General features: G+C 45.2%; 1 protein-coding gene across 3 annotated transcripts in view; it reads right to left on the bottom strand.

Annotated features, from left to right (window-relative positions):
- Positions 1–14,792, bottom strand: part of GRB7 (growth factor receptor bound protein 7) — a 672,870-nt gene that overhangs the window by 22,980 nt on the left and 635,098 nt on the right. For all 3 annotated transcript variants that reach the window (XM_086924360.1, XM_086924361.1, XM_086924362.1), the window contains 2 exons: positions 13,976–14,092; positions 2,413–2,473 (listed from right to left, as the gene is read on the bottom strand). In XM_086924360.1, the coding sequence (XP_086780486.1) occupies positions 2,413–2,473; positions 13,976–14,092 (178 nt within the window). The remainder of the gene's footprint in view (positions 1–2,412; positions 2,474–13,975; positions 14,093–14,792) is intronic.

The raw sequence follows: 14,792 nt of genomic DNA, 5'->3' as shown, positions 1-14,792 counted from the left end.
GTGATTTTACAGAGAACTCACAGCCATGAGATAACCTTGAAATGTGGCATGGATAAAGCCGCCCTGGACCTAGTGTACGAATGGAATGGAACTAAAGAAGAGCAGGCACTCAGTCTTACGGAGTACCGGTTTCCTACTGACAATTCCTGGTACTCATCCATTACATGTATTGCACCGCTGCCAAGAAGTGCTGCTACTCTCCCCATCAAACCTAAGAAGTGCAGATACGTATTATCTGTCCATTTAATGCAATGCTTTTAACTTAGTATTCAGATCTCACCTTGAAGGAGGCTCCAGACACAAGAAATTTGCTGTATCTAAAACCAAGACTGACTAAAACCCGGTTATTTCTCAGTGCTGAGAAACACTGAATTGTTATGGTTAGGAACTACTCCTACTAACACTGGGCTCACTGTCTGTCCGATTGCCTCTCGGTCGTGAAACCTTCCTCCCCATGGTTCAGACCCTTGGAAGGATCTATGAAAACATTTTCACAACAAAAAAAAAAAGATAGGCTCCTATGTTAGAACTCACTCCAGAAACGTAACTTTCCTCTCTGTACTTGCGAGACAGGATTTATGTGTTTTTTGCCTGTACTCTGTCCTCTTAGGAATACTGCCGCTTCATTGGCGGTGGCTTCCCATGACACCACACAAGGGTTATCTGCTCAGCTCGTTGCTATCACACGCCTTTATTGTCTCCTCTCTGCACATTTTAGTGCAATTTCAGATAACCTTCCATAAGTCCTGGGTAGCGTCTTAGGGCGCCATCTAGTGCTAGTGTCAAATTACTACAACAAGACCCGAGAAAAGACCACAGGCTAACTTTCTATTTCTTCTGGAGCGCTGAAAACATTTGCATTGTTTACATTTGTACTCATACACTTTTGAGTAAATGTACTTCTGTTGGCTGTTCATCATTTCCGAATGCAAATGTATTATCAAGTGTGAATGTACATGTCCCACCCCCTAAAACTAGTTTACGAGAGTAAAGTTACGACCTGTAACTTTTCAAATGTAGGCAGAACTCTCCATCACTTTGGTGGAGACCTCTACCACTGTGGTCAAGATCTGCCTATGGTATAGAATAGGAGGTAAAACGATTAAAGTATATTCATGTAAATATACAGACTTTATTGTAAAATATAAATGTAAAATAATTCAAAATAACCAGTTTACCACAAGAGTAATAAATAAACACAGCACATTATTTCTTGAAAAAAAACATTTTCTAAATATTTTAAATGTTATTTTTTTTTTATAAATATGATTTTTTAAACAAAATAAAAAACCCTACCTAGCAATTTTTTTTTTTTAATTTTACATGATTTCCTAGGGGTGTTATAGTAAGTCACTGCCTCCATTACTCTCTACGGGAGTGCGTTGCAGTGCCCATGGGAAGCCTTGGGTGGTACTAGACTGACTTCAAGCCTGAAGGAGGACACCTACTTTTTTGTCACCTCTAGGAGAGAAGTAACTTTAGAAATGTAGTATGTGAATAGCAATGGTCTTTCGTGGGTAGGTGTTTGTATTAGCATGCCACTGCCTATATTCATCCTTGTCACTCACTAAATCCCTCCTTATTCTTAAACCCCTCCCATTTAGTAGTAGAGATCCTCCCCAAGTCTTTCCCACATTTACTACTAGGTAGTAAACTTACATGAGCAGAAATCTCCACGTAGAAAATGTGCATGGTGGAGATTTCCTCTCATACTTTTGTGAATTGCATTTTGCAGCAAGTAGGTAGTACTACTTTACGTACTACAAAATGCAGTTTGTGAATCGGGCCCTGGGTCTGCATCTAGTACAGAGTCAGATGCATCGCCTGGGACCATCCTAATTCAAATTTTGAGGCAAGTTCTGAAATCAGACACATAATCTTGGCCCTATTGTTCATGTACTCTGGGCTGGTTCCACGTCAGCTACTGGGCCAGGTGCTAGGTCACATCGTGGGGGTTAGGAATAGGTGTCAACCTTTGGCGGGGTTCTGGGACTGACTGTCATTCTGGATCATTTACAAAGCCCGGATCTGCATCGGAGTCTGATGCTTGATCTGAGCCTGGTTCTTGTCTGGTACCTGGATTGTATCTAGGTCTCAGCCTCTTGGATTCTGTCTAAGGTGGCGTTCTCTTTTTGCAGTCTGATCCTGACTTCGGTTCATCAGCAAGTTTGGATGGCAGTCTGATAATGATTTTTGTCCTGGAATTCATTTATATTCTAGGCATGATCCTGCTGCTTGAACTAGTTTTGGGTCTCAATTTGTTTCTGGCTGTGTGTTTGGCTCTTTGCCATTCCTGCTATGACTCTCTGTCTGATCCAGGGTCTGGTTCTTGGACTGCTCTTAGTCTAAGACTGGTTTGGTTTGTTGTTCTGCATCAAGTCAGCTAATTAAAGAAACAGGAGTGCTACTCACCTGCACTGAGAGAGGCCGTCTGACACGGGGTGGGCAGGCTGTATCGGTGATTTGTTTTCTTCTTCAAAATAAACAAAAGAAGTTATTTTGTATAGGTTTATTTCTACGTAAGCTGCAAATATGTTTAATGATACATATGTTTAATGATACATAAAACTCTGAAACACCTTTTTAAATATGTAAATATGCATTTAATTTGTTCGGTTTAAATACAGCAACATACACAAAAATATCATGGTCATCAGCTAAAAATGTCACAAATACTTTTTTTTAACTCAAATTGTATCAAAATATAAAATGAAAACATTTAAAAATATGAATAATAAAGATATATATAAATATCACAATAATAGATCTAAAAAACAACACAATAAATACAAATATAAAAAATACAAATCATGCACAAGCATTATACACATTAAAACATATCATGAATGTATTTAATTCGAGGATTTGAGGGCTGCACTGCTTGAGATGGTGAGCCATGCGCATGGCCACCCGATCCGGACACACTTGTCTTTCTCCCCTCGCCTCTCCTTTCTACATTTGATCTCATCTTTATATTAAAATATTGCAAACAAAAGTTGTGTATTTCAACAACATTTAAAACAGATATTGATTCTAGGCAGCTTGGCTCTTTTGCTTAATCCCTTTGACTGGTCCAGCCAAGGCCAATGTTGCTTGCAGGAAGGAAAGTGGAGACGGGAGTCTCGAATAAGCATGGGCGGAAAATCCATTCCGCTCGCGGATTTTCGGTAAATTCCCAATCCGCGAGATTCGCGAATTTCCCGCAAAATCCGCGAGTGGAACGGATTGGGTCAAAAGTTCAAGCTGACTTTTTGTAACTATTTTAGAATGGCGCCGGCAAGCTTACAGAACCTCTAAAATAGTTACAAAAGTCATCTTCAACAGGAAGCACTAATAGATAAAGTAAAGCAGGTGCTAGAGTTGAAGCTCAAATTCAGTTACACAATCATTAATCACCCCAAACTTGGGGTGATTACTGACTGTGTAACTTAATTTGACCTTCAACTCGAGCACCTGCTTTACTTTATCTATTAGTGCTTCCTGTTGAAGCTGACTTATGGCTGAGGGCAGAAGGGCACAAAGTGGGACAGAGGGCATGAGTTAGGCAGAGGGCAGAAGGGCACAGAAACCAGTGGGGCAGAGGGCAAAAGGGCACAAACAAGAGTGGGGAAGAGGGCAGAAAGGCACAAGAACAAGTGGTACAGAGGGCAGAAGGGCACAAAAAACGAGAGGGTGGCAGTGATGAACCAGGCAAAAAAAAACCAGCGAACACGCAAAGCGCCCTGCGAACACGCAAAGCTCCCCGCGTACACCCGCGAACCGGCAAAATAAAAAATCTGCAAATTCGCACAAACTCGCAAATTTTGCGGATTGCGAATTCGCAAATCCGCAAATTCACGGATCGCGAATTCTCAAAATTCGCCCATACTTAGTCTCAAAGCAAGAGAGACATAAAACATGGGGTACAAGATAAAAGGACATTGTCCCACTTAACTACCTGTTAGACATGTGGGGGTGGGCAGGTGGTATATATATGTCTTTTACATCAATTTTGGAGTCTAAAGCCTTCAGCTTGCATAAGGCGGGATTCCTGCATCAGGGCTCTATTGACCTATTTGCGCTTAAGGAAAACATGGATTTGGTACCTTTTGGATGGAATTTGAATCCCCTGATTTTCCAAGATATTATGCTGTTTGCTTGTGTGTTGTCACTGCATGACCTGTGTGCTTCCCACGGATTCAGAGGCTGGGGGCGGGGGTACTACCATCACGAGTAAGGGCTCCTATGATGCCAGGGAGATATTGTGGCAGGTGAATGGGTAGAACAATCAGGTCCGTGGAATTTTGAGCCCAAGACCCGCCGAGGCCGGGAATTGAACCCTGGTCCCGGGCTAGACTTCTGCATCAGGGTCTGCCGCTCTAACCGTTGAGCCACACTTCTCCACCAAGTGCACAGCCGCGTATGGCTAATGCGCAGGGACTTTCATGGACTGTCCAGATCGAACCAAGAGAACTGTGGAGGGGAATGGAAACATTACTTTAAACTCTATCTTTGAAGTGACTGGTCCAATTTGTGTAATTTTTGTTATATTTTAACTATAGGATACTTTTTAAGGTTAATGAATTGATTTGGGAGCTTTACTGAGTGATTTCTTTATTTAAGTGTTGTTTTAGTGCAGTTTGCGGCCTTAGCACGCCAGATATGGCGCGAGCTCACCGCCTCCTGCCAAGTCACTATCAGAGGACAGAGCCGGTATCTCAGGGAGACAGTGCGTGCCTGATTAGAAGAGAGCTGAATGGTGAAAGACTTCTCCAATGGCTTAATGAACCTTGAGCGTCTCCCGCCCCTCCCCCTGCAAAGTACACGGAGGGGGCCCCACCCTCCCCGGGGCCTATTTAGTAGGGACCCTCAGCCCATGCAGAGTGCTGGATGGGGCCCCCTGGAGCTCGGGCTCCTCCACACTGCGGGGATTAAATAGTTCACTTATGGTCCATATCTCGCCAGTTAAAAAAACATGAGGCTCTCTCTGAGGTGGCCCATAGATCTGAAGCGATATCGGTCTATGTTAATCTCTAGGACGTCCCGATCATATTTCAGCTTCTCGCCAGGGATCCACATGCGCAGGCCCCCGCGCATGCGCAGTTCCAAGAAGAAGGCTAGATGGACAAGGATGACCCCGTCCCGTGATAAGGTAAGTTTTATTTAAATCTTATTTTAGGCTTTTTAATACGCCCCCGAGTGTGCGGAGATTTGCCCCGTTTCCCCACCTTCATTGCGAAATGCGGAAGGGGCATAAGTGATCTCAGGGGTGGATGCAGCAGACTCTGGCCAAGAGAAGCATCATGCTTTGTTTTAAGTGGTAAAATCACGAGTGTCAGTAAGCCACTTTATAGGCCATCACTAACATCTTTTGTCATTTATATACTGACAGGCAGTATGTGTAAAAGGAGTAACATAACTTAACTGCAATGTTTAAATATGTTTAGATATATATAAACATTGATGAACATTGCCAATTTAACCGATTAATTGTGAAAACATTGAGGGGGGGTGATGATTGTTTTTTTTACAGGTGGACGGGTGGTGTGGCATTAAAAAGTTTGAAGACCACTGATCTAGGCAGTAAAATCGATGCCTCTCCCCTCGCAACCCCGGCCCCCACATCCTGAAAGGTTCACCAACAGTAGGTTGGGGATTATAGCTAATGTTTTCTCGTAACTTGGGGAACATTTAGTGTAGGTACTGCTCAGTGGCAATTCATTCCATCACCACAAGATGGCAGTATATTTATACAAATGCATCACAATTAGCAAGTCATTTCTGATTAAATGTATGGTCGGATGGAATCTATCCACTACTGCAAGCAGAAAAGATGCTTCGGCCAGACCTGAAAGGGGGAGCTGACGTTTTTCCCGCAGGGGCGTATAAATATCCTCATACACGGAAAATGTTTTAGAAAAGACCTGCTATGCAATGAGGGCCTTCTAGGGGTAACAAGAAAACACCTTTAAAATGAAGCATCAGTACTGAATTATCTAAGAAAAAAAACGAACCAAACAAGTTTGAGAATGTATTATTTAATGTTACACTATATTGATAAACGAACCACCCTTAGCCTGGACGGAGCCTCCTCAATGCTGGAATAACTTATCAGCACAGTACAATCAGCTACTTAGAAGACTTTTATAATTAACGTTTATCTCGAAGCAAAACCTTCCTGCGCTACCCTCTTAGGGGCTGCACCAATGGCAGAAGTCCCTCAGTTGAACAGCAGCAACACATCCGGGCTCTCATTTAGAGAAGAGGGGTTGTAAAGGGGTGGGGCTTCCTTGCATGTTTCCACGGGTCAGACCGCCCTATTTGGACTTTGCTCCGAAATCAGATGCTGCAAGGTGCTGGCCATCAAGACAGAATGGCCAACAAGTTTGTCAAAGTTTGCTAAAGATTAAAATAGGTGGCTGACTTTAACCAAAAAGTTAGCACATTACCTCTAAAACTTTAGAAACAGCACCCACGATGTTAGGGAGACTAAATATGTAGGTACTAAAAAAATAACTCTCACTCCCATAAGTGCAAATGCCATCAACCTTTTCAGTGAAAAAAGACAGAAGATCCAACAGCACATCAACTGATCCTCTTCAACCCACCTCTTCTAGAAACCCGCAACGTTCCTCCTTCAAAGCTCTGGCAGATCTCCTGGAAATACTCAACTCACTCGAATCCACTTCCTATGAAGATATCCTTCCTCCTTCATCAAAACTCTCCCTGATAAAGCTCTCTCACCACTACTCACAAATGCCAATACCACACTCACTCAAGGCATCACCCAGAAGATCCCTCTACACAGATCGGATCCTTCCTCTCCCAAAGAAACCTACACTTGACCCTGATGACCTCGCCAACTGCTGGCCCATCACTCCCCTACTCTAATCGGCAGCATCATCGAAAAAGCAGTCTGTTCTCTACTCTAAGATCACACTAACGCTAACCATCTCCTGCTCAATTACCGATCAAGCTTCAGATCACACTGCAGCACAAGGAGCGTTACATTCACACATTGTAGACAATGTCCCCCCAGACCACAGATGAGGATGACCACGTGCATTCTGACATTGCTGGACCTCTCATCTGCCTTCGACACAGTCAACGATGCCATCCTCATCCACACCTTGGAGTCTTAAATGGATTAACTGGTGATGCCCTTCCTTGGTTCTCCTCCTACCCTTCAAATGGACACCAGTTCATTCACATGGGCACCTCCAGGTCCCAAAAGATTTTTACCCCTGTAGAGACCCCCAAAGTTCTATACAGTCATGTAGAATCCTGTGTGACCCCTTTCCCTATATGTCTGAGCTGGTGTCTAGAATGTTGAGAGTGAATGATGTCATAGAATGTTCATGCGGGGTTGTACGATGGGAAATAGGAACAGTTGGAGGGGGATAGAGCCCGGACATGACCTACATGTTTGGTTATAACCTAATAAGATGAGGCGTGGGAGACCCAATAGACTCTTGGAGGCTTGGCAATTAGTACATAAACGGGTAAACATGCCTACAAGGGATTCTTTTCTCTTCTTAATCTAATATTTTTAAGCAAACATCGGTCATAAGCTCTATACAGTAGCTTTCATCAAGTTATTTGGGAAGTTGAATTTACCTATTTCAACATGAACAAATCAACCCACATTTTTTTCAAATAGATGAATGCTTTTTGAAACACAAATTTATGATAAAAACATATTAATGGGTACAGCAAATTGTTACATATATGAACATACATCAACACATAGTAACTAAGATTCAGGAATTATTTGGAATTATAAGTATCTCATTGTCACTAATGTGGACACCTATTTCAAACAAAACATTAACAAAAGAAAATTGTGACTGATTAAGCAGAAAACACATCCTTTAGTGAAACAATTCACAAACAAAATAGGTGTAATTGTTGACGTTTCGAACCATCTTCAGGACAGTAAATTCATATGTTGAATGACCTGTAGAGGACTACATAGGTGACTTTAGAATTGTGGATGTAGTCTAGTTCATTAGAATTGTGGATGAAGTCTAGTTTGTTAAAATCACATCTCTCCAATATGCAGACTGTAAACAGCTTTACTTGAAAGTCTTCTCTGTTCAGACATTCAACAGTCAAACACTGCCTGCAGCTCACCCAGACGTGGATGTCCACCCCTATCTGAAGCTCAATCCCACCAAGATAGAATTGTATTGTATTGTATTGTGGTATACTTATATAGCGCAAACCTGTCACCACCAAGGGTATCCTGGCGCTTTGACCCATGATCCAGCAAATTCAGCAGCTTAGCCTGTCCTAGGGAAGAGGTAGGTTTTCAGCGCCTTTCTGAAGGCTAAGAGATCCTCAAGACTTCTCAGGGATATTGGCAGGGAGTTCCAGAGTTTTGCCGCCGCTACTCTGAACGATCGGCCACCCATCCTCACTCTCTGGAAGCGCGGAACTATTAGTAGCCTGGATGAAGAGGAACGTAAAGCTCGGGATGGAAGGTACCAGGCAAACATTCTCCGCAAAGGGATTGGGCCCAGGCCATGGATAGCCCTGAACACAATGCACGCTGCTTTGTAGCGAACGCGTAGATGGACCGGCAGCCAGTGGAGTTCCTGTAACGCTGCCGTGGAAGAGCTGTGGTAGGGGCGGGAGAGGGCGAGTTTGGCAGCCATATTTTGCACCCTTTGGAGCTTGCCCAGAAGTGTTACCGGGGCCTCCACAAGTAGTGCGTTACAGTAGTCGAGTCGACTTAGGATGGTACTTCGCACTACTTCGGGTCTGGCTTGCTCAGGGAGGAGGGGTAAAACCTTGCGCAGCATGCGGATCAACATCATGCACGTTGAGGTGGTCTTATTTACGTGCAGATCCAGCTGCAGGTTGGGCCCAAAAATAACACCCAGATTACGTGCCGATTGTGCGGCTGACACCGTCTCTGAAAATGACGGGGGCCAAAAATCGTCTGGGAGATCTCGGGGAACTCGGTCGTTGGAGCAGTACAGGACCTCTGTCTTAGTTCCATTGAACTGTAACGAGTTCAAACGGAGCCATTCCGCTGTAGCCTGCATGCACCGGTGGAAGGTCTCCAATGGGACTGCGTCCTGTCCCTCCAGTGAAAAGACCAGCTGGGTATCATCCGCATAATTAAATGCGGAGATCCCAAATGATTTAATTAGCTGGACTAGAGGGCGGAGGTAAATGTTAAAGAGTATAGGGCTGATGGCTGAGCCCTGAGGTACTCCTTGTCCTACTCTCTGCTCCTGTGAACTGAAGGGAGGGAGCGAAACCCGTTGCTGACGGTTGTCCAGATGGGAGATTAACCAGTCCCTGGCCTTATCTTTGACCCCGCACTCTTCCAGCCTCGAAATCAAGGTAGGATGGCTGACCGTGTCGAACGCGGCCGACATGTCGAGCAGCACCAAAAAGGCTGCCCGACCACTGTCGACTCGCGCCCGCAGATTGTCTAACACGGTCACCAACGCGGATTCCGTCCCATGAGCTGGGCGAAAACCGAATTGCGTCTCGTCCAGCCAGGTGTTCCCTTCTAAGAAGCCGGACAGAGTGCGGGTAACCAATTTTTCCATGATTTTGACTGGAAAAGGAAGCAGGGAGATTGGCCTGTAGTTGGAAAGGCAAACAGGGTCAAGCGTAGGTTTTTTTAAGAGCGGAGATACCACTGCCTTCTTCCAGCAGCCCGGTACCGTCCCTGTTTCAAACAACTGGCAACAGATGGAATGCAAGGGCTGGAAAAGATCCTCCTGAAACACCTTCCAGAGTTTTGGAGGAAGAGGATCAAGAGGTGAGCCGGATGAAATCGTAAGGGCTAGGCTGCCAAACTCCTCCAAGGAGGGAAGGGGAAAGCTACTCAGCTGGGGTCGACTGGCCTCAATCGCCGGAGCTCCCAAGCTGAGGGCCGGATCCAAGGAGGGAGGGGGAAAGCTACTCAGCTGGGGTCGACTGGCCTCAATCGCCGGAGCTCCCAGGCTGAGGGCCGGATCCAAAGAGGGAGAGGGGAAGCTACTCAGCTGGGGTCGACTGGCCTCAATCGCCGGAGCTCCCAGGCTGAGGGCCTGGTCCTCTGGTCGGGGTCGACTGGAAGGCGTGGCCGGAGCTTCCAAACAGAGGTGAGCAACCCTCTGCAGGGGTCGACTGGCCATCTCCTCCGGAGCTCCCAAACCAGTGGTGGAATTAACTGGGTCCTGCAAACCCTCCAGGATTTTACGGATTTTCTCCTCGAAGGCATCAGCAAGTGAGTCACAAAGAGCTTGCGATGAGGGGACGGCGCTAGCCACACACGTAGGGTGGGCAAGGTCCCTGACGATTTTAAAGAGGGCCTGTGCCTTGTTTGGGGCCTGATTCAAGGTAGATTCAAGATAGGTCGCTTTAGCCATCTTGATCTGAGCCTTGTATTTTTGTATAGCGGTCCTGAATACAGTTTTCTCCGCGTCTAAGTACTGTTTCCTCCAGGCCCTTTCTGCGCGTTTACAGTCAAGTTTAAGCTGGCGTAATTCGCTCGTGTACCAAGGGCTAGCTCGATTCACCCTCCCTCATGACTTCCGGAGGGGTGCCAACTTATCCAGCGAGCTCGATATGGACTGGCAGAAGAGAGTATAGCTCTCTTCAGCTGTGTTGCCAAGCTTAAAGTCCTTACCTAAGATGTTCGGCAGTGGAGAGGTTTTGAGAATACGGGACCAAGGTCTCTCTAGCTTGGCTAGGGATAATCCAGCCTTTCGCGAGATATGGTCCTCTGAACAAAGAGAGAACATAATCAGAAAGTGGTCTGTCCAGAACTGGCACTTAATATCATCTAATGATACCCATTGTGGATCCGCAAATACTAAGTCCAGGATGTGACCCTTCTGATGCGTGGAGGCGTTCACCAACTGTTCCAGATTGATATCCGTGCAGGCTTGACTAAGGGAAAAGAATGCATTGTCCAGTGAACCGCCTGCCCACAGGTTAAAATCACCAAGAATCAGTAACTTGGAGTGGGAGCTAGAGAGTTCGTAGATCAGGTCAATGAGGAGCGATATGGAAGGTGCCGGTCCCGGGGGACGATAACATAGGACACCCGAGCAAAGTATCAGCTCCTGCTGTTTGACTGTGTAACCCATCAGTTCAAATCCCGGTACTTCTCGAATCTTTAGCTGGGAGAGGGTCAGCGAGTCTCTATAAATGAACCCGATTCCCCCTCCTCGATTGAGTGGGCGCGGGGTGTGACTGATTTTATAGCCTGAGGGGCAGGCTAGGCCCAGCTCAACCTCACAGTCCTCCCGAGTCCACGTTTCTGTGAGAAAAAGGACATTGAGTTTTTCTGAATCGATGAGGAAGGCAATTTCCGTATAGTGCTTGCAAAGGGATCTGACATTAAGCAGCCCACAGGAAATTCGCCTAATAGTTGGTTGCCTGACCGGGTTCTGACAGGGTCTGAGTCTGAGTAGCTCAGCCCGAGAGTAGGCTATGCGAAGTGGGCCAGAGGGGCCAGAGGTAGCGGCCCTAAGCGCGTCCGTTGCGCGAACGGGCGCAAACGGGCTTACCTCTGGCGAACCTCCGGCGCCCCTACGGCGCCCCCGCTGCGCACCGTCGCTGCGCACTTGTCTAGCGGCCATCTTAAATGGCCGGCTGGGTATCGCGTGGGTCCTGGCAGGGCGAGTGGCTCTCCCTCACACAAGATGGCGCTCAGTGAGGAAAGACCTTCCCCACTCCAAAATGGCGCTCGAAACCGGCGCGATGCTTCTACAGTGCCCCCGAGTCCCTTCTATCCCACAAAATGTGGGTGTACAACAATTAGAGTGCGGGTAAGAGCTCCCTTAATTCCCCCTAAGCGGCGCAGGCAATTTAAAATTAAAAGCGCGATCGCTCGGCGCAAAACAAGATAAAGCGAAGTAAAGTATTAATTTTTAAAAATTACAGAGCAGGAGGAGCGTTATACACGCAGCGCTAATGCAGGAGTTAAAGTCAGACTGAGATGGGGTAGGAGGTCCTACTTTTATAACCTCCTCCTCCAATGCGTGGGTCCTGGCAGGGCGAGTGGCTCTCCCTCACCCAAGATGGCGCTCAGTGAGGAAAGACCTTCCCCACTCCAAAAAGGCGCTCGAAACCGGCGCAATGCTTCTACAGTGCCCCCGAGTCCCTTCTATCCCACAAAATGTGGGTGTACAACAATTAGAGTGCGGGTAAGAGCTCCCTTAATTCCCCCTAAGCGGCGCAGGCAATTTAAAATTAAAAGCGCGATCGCTCGGCGCAAAACAAGATAAAGCGAAGTAAAGTATTAATTTTTAAAAATTACAGAGCAGGAGGAGCGTTATACACGCAGCGCTAATGCAGGAGTTAAAGTCAGCTAATTACAACAATCAAGAAACAGTACACATAATGCTCAATGCCATGGACCTTGACAGCTCAGCACCCCAACTTTCAATGAATGTCAAGTCACTTAGATTCACCCTGGGCATTACCCGGCCTCAACTAGGAGGAACATATTGCCAAAAAGCCAAAGAGAGCCTGGTACAAACGTTCTCCTTTCAATGAAGTGAAATAACTTATTCCAGGCGGTGACTTCAGAACTGCTGTTCAGGCCCTCGTACTCTCCCTCCTGGATGGTGGTACTGACCTGATCAACTGAACCCACAATGGTCCATCTTAAGGAGCATCCTATATACCGCAAAATGTCTTATTCAGGGCCTGAAGGAATATTATCATTACATCTCCATCCTGGTGGAACTCCATCGGCTCCCCTTGCTGGCCATCAGATTTGCTCCTTCCATAGAGGAGACAGCTACCGTGATGGAAAAGCTCAAAAGGTTTCCACTGCCAGTGTGTTGGTGAATTTGCATACGCCACACTGACATTTCAAAATTCCACCACCAAAACTAGAAATCAATCTTTAATTCTACTTGGCCTATTTCACCCACGCTGTCTGACTCACCAACTTATTAATGGATTCATTTTTGCTTGATCAGCTTAATGGCCTAAGCACCAGTCACTGGCCTATAGGATATACAAAACCTACAAGCATCACAACCCCAGGCCTAACTAACTAACTAACTAACTAACTAACTGACACACACTAACACACACACACACACACACACGCACACGCGCACACACACACACACACACACGCACACACACACACACACTCTGCGTGAACAGAACAACCTTAGAAACAACATGCCATGCACCACAGTTCATCTATTGCATGCACCACAGCAACTCACAGCCCCAAGTGACACAACCAATTCTGCCCCAGAAAGGCCTTTCTAACCCCCTGTCTGTTAAAGTTGACCCCTTGACTAATTCAAGGGATAATGGGCTATAACATGGTAACTGGCTTTTATGAAATCTTCATACTTAACTGAGCTCCTCAACATCACTCACCAAGGGACAAAGTCAAAGAATGTTTTAGTGAATTACCTCACAATAACGCGGTCATTTAAAGGGTATGTCCTTTAAATGCCACTTTCTCGCCCTAAGACAAATGTCTCCGCAATATTCATGCTGCCTGTTGCTGCACTTAATTGCTTTGAGCACAAATAAACTCGAAGGGTGGCAAACACTACTTGTGAGAATTCCTGTGTGGAATATTGAGATTGACTCAGCCAAAATGCTCTAAATTATAGCACTAATAAATCAGTGGGAGTCTGAAGCAGGAACATGAAACAGGGAAAAAATAGGAGAGTTGCCTGCCCTTTATTCCATTATGACCCGTACCCTCTCCTTCCACCTGGGCCCTTACTTGTGAGGCAAGCACCTATTAAATCTTAGTACCTTCAGCAATTGGTGTTAACCACTGTTAATGCCAAAAGAAGAGAGTGATAACTCCTTAATATGAATAAGCACTTATCTTTATTCATGCGTTGAAGACATATATTGAGTTTTTCATAATAATAATTTTAATAACAATATGAAGTGAGGCATTTCATTAGCAAATCATTTTCGGCCTCAGTTTTGAAGGCGCAGGCACAAGCAGATATAATAAAAGGCTGTGCGGAGCTGCATATTCCATGGTACTCACCCTCCAGGACTGCGCCTCTTCCAAAGCGGCTGACAGGGCCTCGTTCGGGTTGTCGATGACTCTGCCAGTGCAGCCTGAGAAGTCCATAGCCACAAGAGTGTTGTCAGAGGCACTTCTCTGCAGGAAGACAGAGTGGATTTTTTTTTTTAGAGAGTTCGCAGATCAGAGGAGAGGAGCAGAGAATGTGATAGAGAGAGGGTGGCAGGGACAAATAAAGGACAAACAGGACCCCCAAAAAAAACAAGAAAAGGAAGGGGGATAAAAAGCCAAGCGCTTAACAGAAACAGAGAAGGAAAGAAAGAAAGAAAGAAAGAAAGAAAGAAAAGAAAAGCAAAGCACCAAGTGAAAAATAATATAAAAAAGAACTAAAGATGAAAAAAGTAAGCAATATGTACAAAACGCCAGAAAGATCGTGAAAGAAGAGGACAAACGAAACAAAATAAGAAGAGAAAAAAATGTAGAAGTAATAAAGCTTAAAACTCTAACAACAATGAAGAGAAATGGAAACGGAGAGCAGAAAAAGAGTTGAGAGGAATAAAGACAAACACTAAAAGAAAACATAAAATAACAAAAACAAGAGTCAAGCTATTGTAAGAAAATCATTGGAAGTAACAGTAGGTAGACACTCAACAAAAGAAAAGAAGTAGTAAAACAGCAGAAAGTGAAAAAAATCAAAGTGAATAAATTAAAAAAAGGAGAAGAAAAAGAGTGCAGGAGAAAGGCAATATTGCTTCCCTTAAACGGAGTTTGTTTGAAAGTCAAATACCCACCTACTGGGTCTTAACAAGAGCAACATGTTAACTAGTTTTTTAAAGTT

This window comes from Lissotriton vulgaris, chromosome 5, assembly GCF_964263255.1.
Source record: "Lissotriton vulgaris chromosome 5, aLisVul1.2, whole genome shotgun sequence".
NCBI lineage: Eukaryota > Metazoa > Chordata > Amphibia > Caudata > Salamandridae > Lissotriton > Lissotriton vulgaris.
The sequence above is the reverse complement of the archived record's forward strand: the minus strand, read 5'-3'. Positions and strand labels throughout refer to the sequence as shown.